Source organism: Equus quagga, chromosome 1, assembly GCF_021613505.1.
Source record: "Equus quagga isolate Etosha38 chromosome 1, UCLA_HA_Equagga_1.0, whole genome shotgun sequence".
Taxonomy (NCBI): Eukaryota; Metazoa; Chordata; class Mammalia; order Perissodactyla; family Equidae; genus Equus; species Equus quagga.
The window spans coordinates 105,924,342-105,941,567 of NC_060267.1; the positions used below are offsets into that span (position 1 = coordinate 105,924,342).

Below are 17,226 nucleotides of genomic sequence, written 5' to 3' on the forward strand. Positions count from 1 at the left end.
CCTCCCCTTGTAGTCCGCCAAAGCCTCGCCCCTCCCACTCCGTCCCTCCTCCTGCCCCAATGCCCCGCCCTTCCTCCCGACGTTTCCGGACTCGCTCTCCACCGCCTCCGGGCGCACACCACGGTCCCCTGCGCGGCGGCGATTTCGGGAAGCGCGCGCAAGCGCACTCTTCCGGCTTCGCCTGAGACGGACCTGGCTCTCAGCGGAAGTAGGGCTCAAGCCGACTTATTGGATCCGGAGCGAGCCAATCCGCGGAGAAGTAAGAGGCACCAATGAGAATCAGGCGTGGCGGCGGGTAGGCGGACCTTTCTGAGGCTCAGCAGCGGTTGGCGCGCGCTGGGCTCGCCGCCCGCTCTTGGCCTTCCTTCTGGGGCAGTCTGCGCTCTGCGCGTCAGGGTGTCCTGTGCCCGCGCGCCCTCAGGCCCCAGTCCTCTCTGCCTGATCTCAGAGCCCTGGGGTTCCTCAGGGCTTGCCTGCCCGCAGAACCAAGTCCTCTCCCCGCCGGCCTCCGCGAGCCTTTCTCCGCCGAGCCTCTCCACACAGTACGATAGTCGCGCCCTCAGTCGGCCTCCCACGCACCCAGTCTTGACCGACACGCGGACCGGAACGCTGCTCCGGCCCTCGGCGCCCGCGGGAGGCGTCTCCTGAGGATGCTGCCTTCGAGCTCGCCGCCGAGCCGCCCCTCCAGGGCTGCCTCGCTGGCCGCGGCCCCGCAGTCGGCCTCCTCAGACTTGGCGCCGGCGGAGGCCTGTCTCCTCGGGCTGTCCCGCCTCGACCGCTGCCTCAGGGCGCCCCTTCCCCACTCCCCGCCCTGCGCCCGGGCGGCCGGAGCGGGCGCTTGCTCTGGGGCAGCTCGGCATCCGAGGACGTGTCGCCCTGAGGCCGCCTGTCTGCTGCCCAGGTGCAGGCCCGGCCGCCGGGCCCAGGAGGGATGCAGACGTCGTCTTTCCCTCTGGAGAAGGCACGGAAAGCACGGAGCTAGGGGACATGAACTGTATCTAACAGTGGCTTTTGGTTGCTGTAGCTGAATGATCAGACTGCAGGTTCTTAAGGGTAGGATCTGCCGCTGCTGCACCCCCGCACCTAGCAGGGAGCGCCCCGCTAGGCTGCCAGCCCCTGGGGCGGCCGCTTCCTGTGACTGTCTGCGGGCAGCACCCCAGGGCCCTAGCACTCGGAAGGCATCCCTTCAGTAAGTGTGTTCGAGGCAGAAGAGAAGATGCCAAGGTCGGGCATGAATGAAGAGCAACCCTCGACATTCCTGCTCTGTCCCGGCAAACGGGAAGGTCACAGGCGTAGTGTCTCTGAAGCGCTTGGACCCTTCCTCTGGCAGAGCAGGCGAGGCTCTGACGGGCAAGAAGGAATGGGCAGTAGGCTCCTCCTGCGGCGCTTCGGCATAGGTTCAAGAGCCAGCTTTGCAGACAAACACACCTGAGTTCAAATCCTAGCCCTGCGACTTCTAGTTGTGGGAACTTAGGCAGTTACTTAATTTTGCTAAACCTCAGTGTCTTTGTGGAGATAACCACCCTGTTATTAAGCTTCCCCATGTTTACTGCAAGAATTCCATGAAACTGTATCTAAAGGTGCTCAGCACAGGGCCGACCGCTCAGTAAGTGCCTGGGGAACGGGAGCTGTCGTTTTATCCTTGTTGTTGTACAAATGCAGCAGGCACAGCAGCCATCACCTCTTGGACCCAATTATTTACCTTCCCTGGGGACAGAACCTCCTTTTGCCCTGGCAGAAGGCAAGAACCAAGAATTCCAAATAGACCATTTATTTTCTAAGAATCAATATATTTTCTTCCTTTGAAATAAATACAAACCAGTTTGAAAGGTGAGGGAATCTATGGGAAGAAGGGAAGTGGGGACAGGCCCCAGTCTTTTTTTAGTACCAAATGACTCTGGCGCGACCCGGAAACGCAGTTACAAATGAGAATAATTTAAATTCTCCGCTAATTACAGTATTTACAACAGCAGGGGAGGGGGTCACCTAGTGCCCCTCTTCCGGGCTGGACAGACATCAATCCCACTGCTAGGCTGGGCAGATGCCCGCTCACCACACCACCTGCAGGGGCCTCAGGCCACTAGGCAGTTACAGAGTCTCCTGGCATGAGCAGGCAGAGGTGGTGGATGGCCTGTTTTATGCAGTGTCCTAACCTTGGCTCACCACCCTGTACTACAATGCCGTGAGGTCTCTGGAGCTTTCTGGCCTGTGGGACCTCCCCTCTCCTAGCGCAGAGCCATGGGCTCTCGGAGTGTTCTGTACAGTCCAGCTGCACTCAGGGCGGGAGGGACCTCCCCCACCCAGCTTCCCCTGAGACTGGCCCCAAGACCAGGAATGAGTCAGTGCAGAGGCCGGTGCCACTCCAGGACACTGAGCAAAGGGGAGGAGAGAGGTGGCAGGGCACTGTAGGTTGGGCTGTGCTGGGCAGTATCAGTCACTATCGCTGGTCTCGCTGCTCTGCTCCCCCTGCACCTTGCTGCGGTGCTGCAGAGCTCTGTGGTAAGCGATCTGCACTGACTTGCGGATATTGGACTTGCGGCCTTCCAGCATCTTCTCCTTGTCGAGGTCCTGGTTCACGCCCAAAGGAACTAGCTTAGTCCTGGGCAGCCACTGCCTGTAGGACAAGGTGAGGATCAAATAAGTCATCTCTGGGAGAGCAACAAACACCAGCCTTCCTTACTCCTTCATTCATTCAAAAATGAATGAGCGCCCACTCTGGGCCAAGCTCTGGTGGGCACTGGGGTTACAGCGATCAAGAGACAGTCCCTGTCCTCTAGGAACTGCTCACAGTCTAGTGATGAAAAGAGCCCAGTCAACAGTCACAGCGGGGGGAGGTGTGGTGTGGTGGTGAATCACCACAGGGTATTTATGGGTGCAAAAAGGAGGAACCCTGACCTAACCTGAAATAGTTACCCTGTCCTATAGGCTCCAGGCAGACTTTACTGACATTAAATATCCTCTGCAGACAATTAATAAAAAGACTACATATGTAAATGTAACAGAACAGGGATTCAGAGACTGAATGTTTATGCCTGCTTTATCCTCATCTTGTCACCATGGAGGCAGAGGTGGAAATCTAAGACTAGAAGCTACCTGAGTCTGGGTGGGGAGCCACCCCCACAAGTGTCACAGTCACTGATGGTCCTTTGGTTCCTAGCTACAGCTGTTTGTCAGCTACTGCCCACTCAGTCTCAGTCTCATGGTCAACTCAACCCTTTTGCTCAAAGATCTAAGTCCCTCCCCCACTGATTTGTGATAGTCCAGTCTGTCTGTTTATTGCTGGAGTTTCCTAGCAGCCTGTCTCTATACCCAGGGCTGCATCTGTGGCTGTGAGTCACATCTAATGCTCCCCTCCTCTCTTACCAGGTTCGCTTGTTGTCAAAGAAGAGGACGAGGTAGAGATGCTCTCGGGCTTCCTGGGTCATCTGCTCCCCAAGTTTCAGCACCTCCAGTGGGGGCACAGGGATGGGAACCCCATGGTGGAACATACCTTCCCGGGGCATCTTTGGATCAATGATCTGAGGGTGTAATAAGACCTTGGTTTGGTTCAGTCCCCTTCTTCCTGAAGGCTTACCTGACCCAAGAATTTGGAGACTACCTCTGAAGAGGGGATGGAGAAAAAGTTATCATGCTACTATTGCTGCAATGCTGTCCTTTGGCTTCCTCTCAAACTATTTCAGAGCCCAAGGGGCAAAGGGAAGGAAAAGAGAGATGGAAAAACTAACCAGGGACCTCTAAGTGTCTATCTGCCAAAGACCCTTGTGTACTCTGCAGCTCAGCAGAGAGTAGGAAAAGTCTGTTAATTGTGAGTCTGCATTCTGGAGTTGGAAGGGAAGCGGTATGACAAGAAAAGCAGAAGCCTACCAGAGCTGGGTACGAAGGATACCCTCGGCACTTGGCCCACACCAGGTCCAGAGCATCCAGGGGGGAGTCCTCGTCCTCCGACAGCCAGCCGGCTCCCCGGCCCAGACTCTTCCTTACCACTTCACAGGAATGGGAGAGAAGGGATGGATCAGCAGCCAGGGGGCTGGCAAGGCCCTGACATTGGGCCCCCGGCATTCTGGGCCTTGGGCGAGGGTACTTACTGCTGTGGCCCACGCCGCGGCCAGTGCCCACGGAGTAGGCCTCGTTCTCAGTGCCTGAGGTATCTTCACTGCTGTCCTCTGGGAACGTGCCCCGAGAGAAGGAGGGCTTGCCCCGGCCTTGTTTTGAGGGTGTTGTGCTGTGGAAAAGACAACAGGAGCTCAGCTCAAAGGAGGAGAAGAGTGGGGAAGGGCATGGTGGGTGTCCTCTCTTCTTTAATCCCCCAGGGTCTAATGCTTTTGGAAAGCAGAGTCTACTGGAAGCATTTCAAACTCAAACACCTTGAGGGGCTTGGCTGTGATTTGACTGATGTGGATTTAGCAGCGGTGGTGATAAGTGCATGCACTGTCTAAAGGCAATATTGGCTAGATTAGCCAGATCTGATTTTTAAAGAGAATACAAAAACTGGGATAACCAAAAAAAGTATGTCTGCAGGCCAAATCCAGGCCACAAAGCATCAGTTTATGCCCTCTGCTCTAAAACATCAGCTTAACCCAGGATGGTTCCCTCCATTTCATTATAGTGACATTCTCATCTATTTCATTTATTTTGCAGAGAATGTTGGGTTTGAGCCATCTTAATCTAGGATGAGATGGATGCTACCCCACTTCCCATAGGGAAAAAGGAAGGGCATCCCAGAGGCAGGCCTTGATCTGGAGGGCTGGTACCTGGTCCTGTCTGAGGCAGCGCTGCTGCTGCTACTGCTGCTGGACTCAGAGTCTGAGCTGCTCCGGGGAAGGCTGCAGTCATTACGGTATACCAAGAAACTCTTCTTCACTGGCTGGTTTCCACCACTGAAGCCATTGGCTGGTAAGTCTTGGTTGGGGGGAGGGGGAGGAGGAGAGGAATCGGTCAGGAAGATGTAGATAGGAGATGGCATGGGGGTAAGAGGGACTTAGAGCTTGGCTTCCCCTTCTGTGCTGGAAAATTCCTCCAACCTTGGCCAGCAGAGCTAGCTCTGGACAGTGTCCATCACAGTTGGCCACAGCCCTGCCCCACCCCTTGGCAGTTACTGGCCTTAGGACACAAATGGCCTAAAAGGGCAGGAGATCCCCAAGGAGGGTGAGAAGAGAAAAGGTGAAGTGATACAATGGAGGGGGCCCTGGATGAGAATCTAGCTAGATCAGTGTCTCTAGGCTTCAGTTTCCCCATCTGTAAAATGAGGGGATTGAATTAAAGGATTCCTGAGGGCCCTTCTAGCTCTGACATTTTATAGGCAAATGGAGGGATAGGTGAGAGTTATGTTGGGAGGGATGGCAGCTTTGCTCACTCTCTTGAGGGGGCTGGGTGATGGTGAGGCTCACCCATTGGGGGGTCTTCTGTGGATTTATCACTGTCGCTGTCTGAGCTCGAACTGGGCCGGGGGCTCCTACCCCGCTTGCGCTGACGCAGGGAGCCCATGATGGGGAGCTGGGGGGGCCCCACAGGACTGCCTCCGTGGCTGGGGGTCATCTGGCTCTCCCGGTTTTTGGGGGGCCGGCCCGGCCTCTTGGGCGGTCCAGCTGTCTTCGGGTTCTTTTTGGAGAACAGAACTGAGGTTCTCCTGCCCACCTCATGTGCGGGGGTTGAGGACATGTTGGGACCCAGGCCTGGAGCAGAGAAAGAGAGAAGGAGAGTTGGTGAGGGGCCTGATGTGGGAAGGGTAGATGTCCAGGGTATGCTCTGGGCATATAGGACCATTATTCCACTAGAGTTGGGAAGATGATTTGAGGGGCATGGAATTGGGAACATTTTCTCTTATACAGATAGGCAAAGAGGCAGCTAAGAGGCCCCTGATTGGGGAATGAGGTAGAAAGTGCAGCTAGCTGTGCAGGAGGGACCTCTGCCTTGGGGAATGGCAGGGGCTGAGTGTGTGCTGCAGAGTCAAAGTCTAGCTTGCTTTGGGGTCCACCTTGCTATGAGGTTCAGACCTTTGCTTGTCTCCTGGCTGCTGCTCTCCTCGGCGGCACTGTCTGTCTGCCCGTCCTTGTCACAGGCCGTTGGGTGGGGTGTGAGGCTGCCCCGGCTGGAGGGGCCATGCCGCTCAGGCCCATCTCTTCCAGTTTCTCGCTGGTGGGCAAGCTTCCGCCGCAGCGCCGTCATCTCTTTCTTGATCATCTTTGCACGCCGTGAGCGGCCCACGCTCTGCTTGCTGGCATTCACCTCATCTAGCCGCTCCAGCAACAACTTCAGCTGCTCTTCCACTGGCAGGTGCTTTTGGTTCTCCAGCAGAACCAGCCGCTCTTCCTCTGCTGCTAGGGGTGGGGATGGGGGAAAAGGTCAGACTCAGGTTGTGCTCTGGTCCCCCTGAACCTGGGCAGGCAGTAGGAAACCCACTTTTCTCCCCTTAGCTTCTCACCAGGAACAGCTGTAAAATAGCAGCACCACGATGAGGAATGGGGGGCACTGCTATCCATTCACCCAGTCTGGCTTCTTAGGGAGCATTCCTGGGGATAGCTCACCACTGCTCAGCCTAGCTGCTTCCTGCCTACACTGCCTGATCCCAGGAGGGGACTTTTAGAAAGCTGTTCATCCCTGGCATTGGCCTCTATGTGTGTGTGTGTGAATTATCACCCACCATCTTCAGTGTGGTGTGGGGCCTCATCTCCAGCCAGACTGTGGGGGATATGCATGCCCGTCTCAAAGTCAATGCCCATTTTTTCTGCCTGGCGCCGGGCCTGGCGGAGCACAGCACCACCCTGCTCTCGGAGCCGCACTGCCGCCCGGTAGAAGATGGTGTCCTTGGCATTATACTTGAGGCAGTTGCTGACGATGAGGTTGAAGTCCTCCTCAAAATCATCAAAGTTCAGGTAGCGGTAAGCCTCCAAGTTCTGCTTCATGGTGAAAAAGTCCATGGGCTTTTTGATGTGGTCTAGGTAGTCAGGTACCTGGGAAAGCAGGGTAAGTGTGGCTAAGTGGAGATATGCTCCTCATTCCCCCAAACTCCTGCTCCTAACAAGCCCCCACGAAATGCCTCCAGCAACCTCCTCCCACCACAATTAGAGGCAGGCATATAGCACAGGGGAAAGGAAAACTGGATTCTAGTCTTAATTTTACCAGTCACAAGCTGTGTGACCTTGGCAAGTCTCTTAACTTCCCTAGGCATTCTTTTACTCGCCTGGAAAACAGTGATGAAATTACAGCCGAATCTACCTCCTAGAGCCATTATTAGGCTTCAGTAAGAAAATGGCTAGGGAAACCCTCTGGCAATAACACCACCTTGCATTCCTATAGCTCTTTTTACTTATTGTTAAGACTTATAAGGAGGCTGCTGCCTCAGGCCTCTCATTTTATACCTTTTAGAGAGAAGAGTCTGCCAGTCAGGACCTAGGGCTTCAGAGCTGGTTCTTTAGGTGCTGAGCCTTCTAAAGTCTCCGTTCTAGGGTTCAGCACCCCGAAAGTGTCTTCCTGCCCTGGGATTATTCATTTGGCAGACTCAGTCCCTGCCTCTGGGGAAGGAGTGCAGATTGCCTCCCATTCTGGGCCCTTAGGGTATGACAGGGATAAGACAGAGTCCAGGTGATGCATGTGGCTCCAGTTCATCTTGGAGCCCCAAAGCCACCAGCCCCTCTCTTCAAGGTCCCCTCCTAGTCCCTGGCCCAGACCTGCAGCAGGGGTCCAACTGGGAGAGGAACAGAAAGAAGGTGGAGTGAGGGGAAAGGATTCTTACTTCGTCCAATTCGGTTACCTCAGACAGAGGGACCGGCTCGCTGAAGATGTTGCCTGTATCCTTCTCTTGGAGCTGCTCCAAGGTTTTGCGAAGAAGGATGAGGAAAGGGGTCAGCTGCATCTCCATAGCGATCTGTTGGACCTTGATCTGACACACACAAAGGCCCAATCAGCCTGGCCCAGGCCAATCCCTTGGCAGAGAGGTCTGAGGAGATGGTCGCAGCTGGTTTGGAAACTTGCCTTCCTTCCCACCCCTCACCCCAAGTTGGGCATACTCACTCAGGTCTACCTTCTTCAAGGCCCCACCCAGTGAAACTTTCCCCCGACTACTCTGGCCTTTCCCTTCTTTGAACTCCCAGTGCCAGCTACCTGTATCACATAATTTAGGGTTCCCTTCATACTCTCCTGTGACATTTTGCTTCTGGTGGGCCTGAGAGCACACTGAGTGTCTGAAGACCTGACTCCAGCATCAGCCCTGTTGCTTCCTGGCCAAGGGACACATACTTTTCCTTCTCCTGGGTCTGTTTACTCCTCTGTAAAACAGAGCTGGCCCAGGAGCACTCACCGTCTCCCTTTTGAGTTTCTCCCGCTTGCGAATCAGCTCGACCAGCAGCCGAGCTCGCTCCAGGTCATGCCGGAGCCGCTGCCAGGACTTGAGCTGTTCTTTGAGGGCCCAGTTCTTATCCTCAGAATCTCTCTGTAGAGGCAAAAAGGAGATCAAGAGATGAAGAGGGAGCCAGAGGAATGGCCAGAGGGGAGGAGAGCCCAGGAAACTTGCGTTGAGGGCAGGTAAAACCAAAGAAGGGAGCACAGTGATTTACTGGCAGGCTCATCAGCTAAAATGAGAGCTCCTCAACCTACAAGTCCCCGGGCCTGGCACAGAGTCGATGCTCAATATATGCTTATGGACTGAATGAATGAATGAACACATTCCACTGATCTAATCCCTAAGGATTTCATCCTGAGCCTGGTTTGAGAGCTAGCTTAAAGGAGGAAACAGCCTAAGCCCTTGGAGCACTGGAAGCCATTGTCACAAATCTCAGTCCTCGTCCCTCTGGCCCTAGTTCCCAGAGCCCACAGGGAATCTGACACAGTACCCCGACTTGGTCACAGTTCCTCTGAGACTGCAGGTGTGTCTGCAGGCGACGTAGCAGTGGGACCCCATTCCGTGACTGCCGCTTCAGTGTCCAGTAGCTGTGCAGCCTCTGCATGAACTGGCTCTTCCTTTGGATGGTCAGGCGGTTGGTGATTTTACTGAGCCTGGGAAGCCGGGCAACAAAGAGAAAGACCAATTGGGCTCTGATTTTCTTAAGCAGAATGGGGGTCTCTGGTCAGTGAGAGTTCCTGAATGGGGCTGAAGAGGCAATGTCTATTGTCAAAAAGGTCTGTGACACTGGGCTTAAGACAAAGAAGAGCAAACAGTGTCATCAATGGCACCTCAGCAGACAGGAAGCCAGGCTCCCAGCACTAAGCCAGATCCCTAACCCTGTTCACCAAGGGGTCTGGGAGCTTGGCCCCTAAGACTGCTCTTGTCACTGTAGCCCAGAGCACTGTGTAACCCTGGGATACCCCACTCAGACTGAGCATTGGAAGGTTTTAAAATGAAGTACGCTTGTACAGCAGTAAACTATAGGAAATTGAATACATACGGACAAGAGAGAGTTAAAAACAACTGATGACCGCAGCCCCCATTTGGACTCATTTGTGGCAGTAACCACTTTGCAACTCCTTGAGCATTTCCTTCCCCCTTTTTTCATTCCATTTCTCCCTTCAGGGTCAGACCATTTCTTCCATTGTGGCTGGTGGCTATTCCATCCTCTTTCTTCCTAACTTAAACCACACCATTAAAATGAAGGGCAGTTCAAAACACCTGTTAGGTCTGCCAGATAAAAGCTGAAGTTTCTGGCTCCTACTGTAAAAGTCAAGTGACCTGCTAGAGCTAACTTCTTTTGGAATTTTGGGTTTTTTTCTTTAACTTCTATGTAACTCCTGATAGGAAGAAGATAACCCAACCCTGTCACCCCACTCAGGGGGCTGTCAGTCTCCAAGAGAGCTGCTGCTTCTCTCATCAGCCTATTTACCCGCTCCCAACATACCTGTGTGGCGGGATGCAGGGCACCGATACCACAGGTGCTGCTGCCCGCTTCTCTGCCAGGATCTTCCGTGCCTTCTTCATCTTGATCCGGGACTTGGCCTTGGCCTTCTTGACCTTCTCTGAGCTCCAACTCTTACCCTCATCCTCCTCCTCATCCTCATCCTCCTCACCCTCACTGTGGGACAGGGCAGGCAGGCGGCGTGCTGAACCGGGGGGCGTGTGGATGTCACAGTAGGCCGTCTTGCGGACGCTGAAGGAGGTGCCATTGGCACCTGTCTCCCGTACAGGCTCCATCTTCATGTAAAGGCCAGCCTGCTGGGCACAGGTCACGTGGAAGGCTGTGTAGCAGTTGGCCTTGTGGCACTGGATGCAGGCCCCTGAGCCCCGCTGTTTGCAAATGTAGCAGGTCAGCTTCCAGCGAGCTGGTGGGATGTGCTCAATGCTGTCGATAGGCTCCAGGAAGACTGTGTTGGCAAAGCAGACCTCAGGGATCCACAGGGCACATACCACATGGGCCCAGCGCCCATCATCTGTCTGCTTGAAGGCACCACCCTTGTTGGGGCACAGGGCACAGTCCACAGCACGGGAGGGTGACTGTAGGCAGCGGCGGCACAGCCACTGGCCCTCAGGGATGTATGGGACACCATAGCACTCCTGGTGCACAGCCAGGTTGCACATGTCACAGAAAAGGATGACATTGCTGTTCTGGCACTCACCATCGTTGCAGATACAGCACACAGCATCCTCGTCCACTAGCGCATTGGGGTCACCTTTATTGTGGCTCTCAAAGTAGGACTCTTTCTCCAGCCGGTCCATTAAGTACTCAAAGATCTCCTGCGGGATTGGACTCACTCCTTCCGTCTTCCGCCGCTCATTCATGATATCCAGCCAGATGTAGTCCTCTTCATCCATGTCATACTCTACTTCCTCATCCAGCTCTTCCGCTGACTTCTCAATGTACCTGCAGTACACACAGGCAGCTCAGCATCATATGGTCAAGATTTCCCTCCCTTAAAGACAATGGGTTACATTTGCCAAGCACTTACTCCATGCCAGGCCTGTGCCTTTATACATGTTGTCTCATTCCATCCTCACCTTCATCCCAGGTACTATAGGTCCCATAATCATTACTGTTTTGCAGAAAAGGAAACCTAAGGTTTGAGGAGGTTAATTGACCTGCCCTAGCTCCCTTGTGAGAAAGTGGTAACGCTGGGATATGAACCCAGGCCTACAGATTCCAAAGCTTGCTTCTTAGGTGCTACACTGCCTCCTTTGCAGTGCAGAGGCTCAGCCAGACTCCCGAAGGGAGGAGGGTGGGGCAGCTAGGACCCACTGGGTGGTCTAGATGACAGTGCAAAGCGTCAGGGGAAGGAAGGTCCTCAGGTGTCACTTGCAAATTATATATAAGTTTTAGCACTAGCTGGTAGCGTCCTAAATGGTCTTCTGTCCACTGGTGCAGCATCAGCTCAGGGCTCCCTCAAGCTCTAGGTACTACTGTTCTCTGGATAACCTTGAGAGATAAGTCAGAATAGCTAAGATTTACTGAGCATTTACCATGAGCCAGGCATTGTGGTATGTTACCACGTTTATTTTCACCACAGCCATATGGTCAGTGTTCTTATTGCTCTCATTTGTAGATAAGGAATCTGAAGCTTTGAGAAGTTAATTAACTGCCCAACACAGACAGGTCACACAACCAAGAAGTAGCAGAGCTAGGATTCAAACTCCACCCTCCAGCACTCTCTGGGCCAGCAGGACTGGAGCGGAGGGCTGCTGCAGGTGCATGGGATACAGAGCAGACTCCTCACACCCTTGCCATGCTCTAAGTGGCCTGAACTCTAGTATTGGGAGCTACAATGGAAAGAATGGAGCTTTGGCTTCTAACAAACCTGGATTTAAATCCTAGCTCTGCCACTTTGTGACCTTTAGGACATCACTGCTCTTTTCTGAACCTCAGTTTTATTGATGATAGAATGAGACTACTACTACTTACTCCCAAAGATGCTGTCAGGATTAAGTGGAATTACAGAAATGAACGGGCTAAGTCTAGTGGCACATAGCAGGTCCTAGATTAATGTTAGTTCCTGTCCCTCCCTGCCCCTACTGGGGGCTCTGGGTGCTAGAGCAGGCCAGGTGAGCATAGGCTCTGGAGCCATGCTCTGTATGACTGCAGGCAAGTGAGCTAACCTCCCTGGGGCTTGGTTTCTTCAGCTGAAAGTGGTGACGCTAACCTGAACCTATTTCACACAGCTGTTGTGAGCATTAAATGAGTTAATGCAGGTAAAGTGCTTTAAACAGTACCTGGGATGGGGCAAGTACTCAATACATGTCAGCTTTATTATTAGCTTTTGTATAGCTCTGACCCACCTTGCTTTGTATTATAACTGTTTATGTGTCTAACTCCTCCACTACAGGATAGAGGCAAGGACCATGTGTGATTCACCATACAGAAAGAGGCACTCAGTGTTGTTCATTTGAAAGGCATTTTGCAGGTAGAAGAGTGGAGAGAGACTAAAATGCTGTGTCTATAGGAAGCAGCTTCTTTCTTAGCCCTGTACCCCTTCCCCAAGGTGACTGCAATGTCCTCATCCTTGAAAAAGGGTGTGGCTCAGGGCTAGTGTGAACCATCAGGCCCCTTTCAGGCTCTACCACCAGCTCTCAGACTCTTCTCTACCATGACACATGTGATGTTAAGTGATGGTGCATAACATACTCCCACAGTGCACCCAGATTACAGGCTGCAGCACAGATAAGGCAGGCTGCATGTCATGTACAATTCCTAGCACACCAGCTGACGCTCCACCCCCTCTCCCTCTCAAGAAAGCATATCAGATGCAAGCAAGAGAAAGTGATATTATTAGAGAGATGACCTCAAATCTTCTCAAATTTATATAAAAAGCAAATCATTTCCAAAACTTGGGTAGTTCTGCTAATAGTAGTAACAAATTACATGCAATACACCTCCCAACTGATTGCAGTACACCAGCTGAGAATGGCTGCCCTGGAGAACAGATCTCATCCCCAGGAGGAAAGAGTAAATCTGAGTGGTGAGAGGAAGAAAAGGACTGGAGCGAGCTGGGATGCCTAGCAGAGCAGAGAGTGCTGAAGAGACATTAGGAGGGACAGCAGGCCCAGAGAGGGGTCTGTGAGTTGGTGGTGGTCACAGCAGTCAGTGCTAACAGTAAAGAGAGTGGAAAGCCAGAAGGAGGTGGAGCTGGGCTGAACCAGCTGGGCTGATCAAAGAAAAGAGAGGACTGGCTAACACGTGAACAAGGGAGAAAGTGACATACCGGGCCAAATCACTTGGGTTCTCACAGATATGCTATTAAAGAACCGAGATTTAGTATAACATCACACGGACTGCACTTCTGGTAAAAACTACCTTTCATATAAAAACCTTTACAAGAGCTTCTCAGAGATCAGGCCTTTTGATTAGTTGACACCAAAGACTGCTTGTTAACTAACTCATCCAAATGCCCTCTTGGCCTTGGATGCCAAGACTCAGAGAGAAGTTTTATACTTGGTTTCTGGACCATCCTTCAGCTAGGGTTTCTGTATGTAGTTTCACCACCACACTGCCCCCATCCCTTCATTTTTATCTCATGTTGAACTAATTTAGCCTTATACCTGTGATTTTATTAGGAGCCACTGTGATTAATTTTTGGAAGGAAGTGGGGGACCAAAGAAACAATTAAATGAAATAAATCAAAGGGCCATTGGACGAATATAAGACATAGGTGATGAAAATACTGCTTATGTATGCTAAAGCCTGGGTGACAATAACAGAACAAGTAATGGGAAAATTGCCCTTGCAGATTTACACATTGCTTTGAGGACCTTATGAAATTAGTGTCCGTAGTCTTCTACCTTTATGCCGGCAGAGGAATATTATACCTGCTTTGCGGATGGGGTCACTAAAACACCAGAAACTGGATGCCTTTCCCAAAGTCACACAATGATGGAATGGACAGGGTCAGGAACCAGAAAGGGATACAGTGAAAACAATGCAGTTTTGGAGTCAGAGGAACCTGGGTTTGAATCCCAGTTCAGCTATCTACTGGCATGTGACTTTCCCGAAGTCTGGCCCCTCTTCTGGACTCTGGCTCCCTCTTAAGTGCAGTGAGAACAATACCTACCTGAGAAAGTTGTGAGAATAAAATAAAGGAGTGGCTATAAAACACCCAGTGCATGTAGCAATGTACAGTAAGTGCCACTGTCATTAGCTGGGGCACTTTTCCTCTCACTGCCCTGGTAGTACCCCTGTGCTTCCACTATCCTTTATCCCTGCCACTCTCCTATCTGCTCCTTGTCACCTCTTTCTGGCTCCTAAGCCCTGCTTGACCAGTTTTCCAGAGTTGGGAGGCGGAGGTGGCCTTACCGATAATAGGAAGTCGGCCGGGGTGGGGCATCAGGGGTGTCCTGCTCCAGTTCTCGGTATACCACCTCTGGCAGCTTGGGAGTGGTGCTTGCAGAAGCATTATGGTGGTGGTGATGGTTGGAGTCCTTGCGCTTCTCCTTGTTCTTATGCTTGCCTGACTTGGGAGTAGCAGCCGGTGTCTCTGTGTTCTCCTTGTTGCTGCCATTCTCAGGAGCCTCCTCGGGGACCTCCTCATCCTCTGACACCACATCCAGGTTGTCAAAGATGCTGATCCGGTGGACGCGGCCATGCAAGTCCACCTCCACCATGCGTTGGGCCTGTGCATAGCTCATCACCTCACGGCCCGGTGACTGGGATACCTCTGAGGGGCTGGGTGACTGTTTGTTGGCTGGGCGTGACTGGCGCCCCTTCTTTTTATGTTTGCGGAGCGGAGTCTGCTGTGGAGGTGGTGGGTTGTCGTGGTCATAGTGGTACAGGTGGTACTCGATACCACTGTAACTCTTGTAGACCTTGCGGCAGGTCTCCACGGGGCACTCATATGGTGGCTTAGTTGCCCGCAAGTTGTGGCAGAAAGTCTTCACGTCAAAGTCCACCCCCATGCTGTCACATCTAGAATGTACAGATCAGTTAGCATAGGCCTGAGAAAGAGTTCCTGGCCACCCACTCTACTCCACTCCCTGCGGCCCTCCCTCTCTCCAAGGGACCTGACCAGCCCACCTCTACAGCATCTCCAAATGCCATCTCCTACACACCAGGGCCAAGGTCTTGGCCCCATGACTTCTGGCCATCCTGCCCTATCTCTCAACTCTTCTAGCCTAATCTCACATAATGTGGCTGATCTTTCTACCAAATAGCAATGATAATGTCAATCTCTTGATTAAAAGCCTCCTGATGCTCCCCACTTCCTTCAGCCTAATATCCAAATTCCCTATGAGGACATTCAAGGTGCTCCTTTCACTGTCTGGCCCTAGTCTTCCTTTCTAGACTCTTATTTTCACCAGTTACAGCTGTGCATCTGTCTACCCAGGGTAACTTGCTATTTCCTCAATGTTATAACCTCTCCTTTCTATAAGATGATCTCAATTTGGGATGCCTTCCATCCTAATTGGTGAGCTCCTACTCATTCTTCAAAACCCAGCTCAAATGTCATTTCTTCTGTTATGACTTTTTTGTCTCTCTCATGGAGAGCTGTGTTTCCACAGCATTCCATTCTTACTTCCACCATGGCACTTACCATACTGGAAGTTGTCTCCTCCCACTAGACTGGGAGCTGCGCAGTGTAGACATCAGAGCCTACCCACCTCTATATCACCAGTACCTGGCATATAGTGGACACAGTCTTTGGCAAATGAATGAATAACCTGTTGACTGAATAGCTGAATGAGGGGATCACCAGATTTGGAGCTGAGAGCGATGGATAAAGGCTAGTGTTAGCCTGTGTAGAAGCTTGAATGAGCAGCCAATGATTTAGTCCTGGACTCAGGCAGAAATCATTGGATTATAGGAAGAATTAGTTCATTTCTGAGGTCTTTAGGGGAAGCCCATGCCTTGGCCCTGGCCCTGGGAGTAGTACCAGGCCTTAAGGATACAAACAGGAACATCACAACCCAGGCACAGTCAGCTCCAGGCTAGTCCTCAGGGCCCTCCTTTCCTCCTCTCCAATGTTCCTGAGTGAGTGGAGACAGCAGATGGCACCAGCCCCCAGGAAGCCCAGCTTGGTCAGAACCTGCCCCAATTTCTCCAGGCCTAGCTGAGTTCAACAATTCAGCTAGGGGCTTGGCATCATTCCAGGCAAAGCCACCCTGAGCTCCCATACAAACAGTGACCACTCTTGGCCTCTCCTCCTGCGACTTAACCAAGCAAGTGGGCTACTCCAGTCTTTCTGTAAAAGCCCCTGACTTCCAAATCAGTATAACTACTCCTTCAACTCCAACTGACTTCTACTTCCTACCTTCGTCTGTCTCTAAACACAAACCAATTGGAGGCACAGACAAGCTCTCTTTCAATGATGGGTCCCTGGTGAATGCTGCGGCTCTGCTGCCCTGGTTCCCTAAGCAGTACAGAGCCCCCAGCAGATGTCCCGCTGGGACTCGGCGGCAGAAGCAGAGGGGAGGGAATTGAGAACTTAGACCTGAAAGCCCTTGGGGAGGGCCCTGGGCTCAGGGGTAGGGCGGCGGCGGAGCTCAGGGGGCTGGAGGAAGTAAGGGGCGGGGGCCGGAGGGATCAGGTCGGGCCAAGGCGGTGCCCGCAGCCCTCTCCCGGATGCGGCGACGTTTCCCCTAGTCGAAGTGTAACAAGTTAGACAGGGCTCCTCTCCTGCCACTGGCCCAGGCAGCCCCGAAGGATACACTGGTGCCCCAAGATGCCGGCTGGGAGCGAAGGCACTGTCAGTTCTCCTGGCTGGAGTGGCCCAAGGTGCACTAGGGACGGGCAGCTCAGTGCGCGCCCCACGAAAGCAGCCTACCCCTTTCCCGTTGGCCACTCCCGCCCTGGTCCCAGGCCCGCACTCACCGGCCACCTCGAGTCCGGGCTCATCGCCGGGAGCGCCCGCCGGGGCTCCGACCCCACTTGGGAGGCCGGCGGGGAAAGACGGGCCGGGGAGGGGGATCCTCAACGCCGGAGACTGCAGACCTCGCCGCCCCGGCCCCCTGCCGCCCCACGCTCTGGCCCCGGCTCTCCGGGATTCCCGCGCTGACCCCTGCCGCTCCCGGTCCCGTCGGCGCCCGGGTGTCTCAACTCCGTCGGCCGCCGCCTGTTTCGAGAACCCCTAGGTTGCCCGGCCTCGGGATCCGGCGCCGCCGGAACAATAGAGGCTCCCGGAGGCAGCACGGGGACAGCGGCGGCGGCGGAGACGGTGGCGGCAAAGGCAGTGGCAGCGGCGGCGGCAGCAGCGGCGGCGACGGCGTCTGCGCAGGGTAAACGCGGCGCCGCGGCGCTGCCGAGCTGCACTTTCGCCACAGTTCCCCGCCGGCCCGCTGAGGCTCGAGAGGCCATTCTCTGGGACTCATGGGCACCCCTGGAC

The 17,226-nt window shown here is 53.5% G+C and overlaps 1 protein-coding gene across 11 annotated transcripts; it reads right to left on the bottom strand.

Moving 5' to 3' along the window:
- Nucleotides 1–1,751: 1,751 nt before the first annotated feature.
- On the bottom strand, nucleotides 1,752–17,073 carry BRPF1 (bromodomain and PHD finger containing 1). Of its 11 annotated transcripts, none has more exons than XM_046683540.1 (14): nucleotides 16,716–17,072; nucleotides 14,205–14,813; nucleotides 10,543–10,787; nucleotides 9,828–10,290; nucleotides 8,829–8,991; nucleotides 8,297–8,428; nucleotides 7,733–7,879; nucleotides 6,641–6,950; nucleotides 5,994–6,317; nucleotides 5,388–5,672; nucleotides 4,752–4,899; nucleotides 3,865–4,222; nucleotides 3,364–3,518; nucleotides 1,752–2,614 (listed from the first exon to the last, which is right to left on the bottom strand). In XM_046683540.1, exons 2-14 carry the CDS (start codon nucleotides 14,801–14,803, stop codon nucleotides 2,431–2,433), a joined length of 3,513 nt encoding a protein of 1,170 aa, XP_046539496.1. In that variant the 5' UTR covers nucleotides 14,804–14,813; nucleotides 16,716–17,072; the 3' UTR covers nucleotides 1,752–2,430. The 11 variants fall into 11 exon arrangements, with proteins under 11 accessions (XP_046539496.1, XP_046539506.1, XP_046539480.1 ...); XM_046683524.1 differs by having other exon boundaries at nucleotides 1,753–2,614; nucleotides 3,865–3,983; nucleotides 4,086–4,222; ... (1 more) ...; nucleotides 9,828–10,787; nucleotides 16,716–17,071; XM_046683504.1 differs by having other exon boundaries at nucleotides 1,753–2,614; nucleotides 3,865–3,983; nucleotides 4,086–4,222; nucleotides 9,828–10,787; nucleotides 16,716–17,071.
- Between the last annotated feature and the right edge of the window lie 153 nt (nucleotides 17,074–17,226).

What these genes read in the sequence shown, in the direction of transcription:
- BRPF1 (XM_046683472.1), bottom strand. Translation starts at nt 14,803, where the DNA reads ATGGGGGTGGACTTTGACGTGAAGACTTTCTGCCACAACTTGCGGGCA. An exon ending in CACAGAAGACCCCCCAATGG is followed by an intron (nt 4,900 to 5,387) that starts GTGAGCCTCACC and finishes CCCCCAACCAAG; the next exon opens with ACTTACCAGCCAATGGCTTC. An exon ending in ATCCTTCGTACCCAGCTCTG is followed by an intron (nt 3,519 to 3,864) that starts GTAGGCTTCTGC and finishes TTACACCCTCAG; the next exon opens with ATCATTGATCCAAAGATGCC.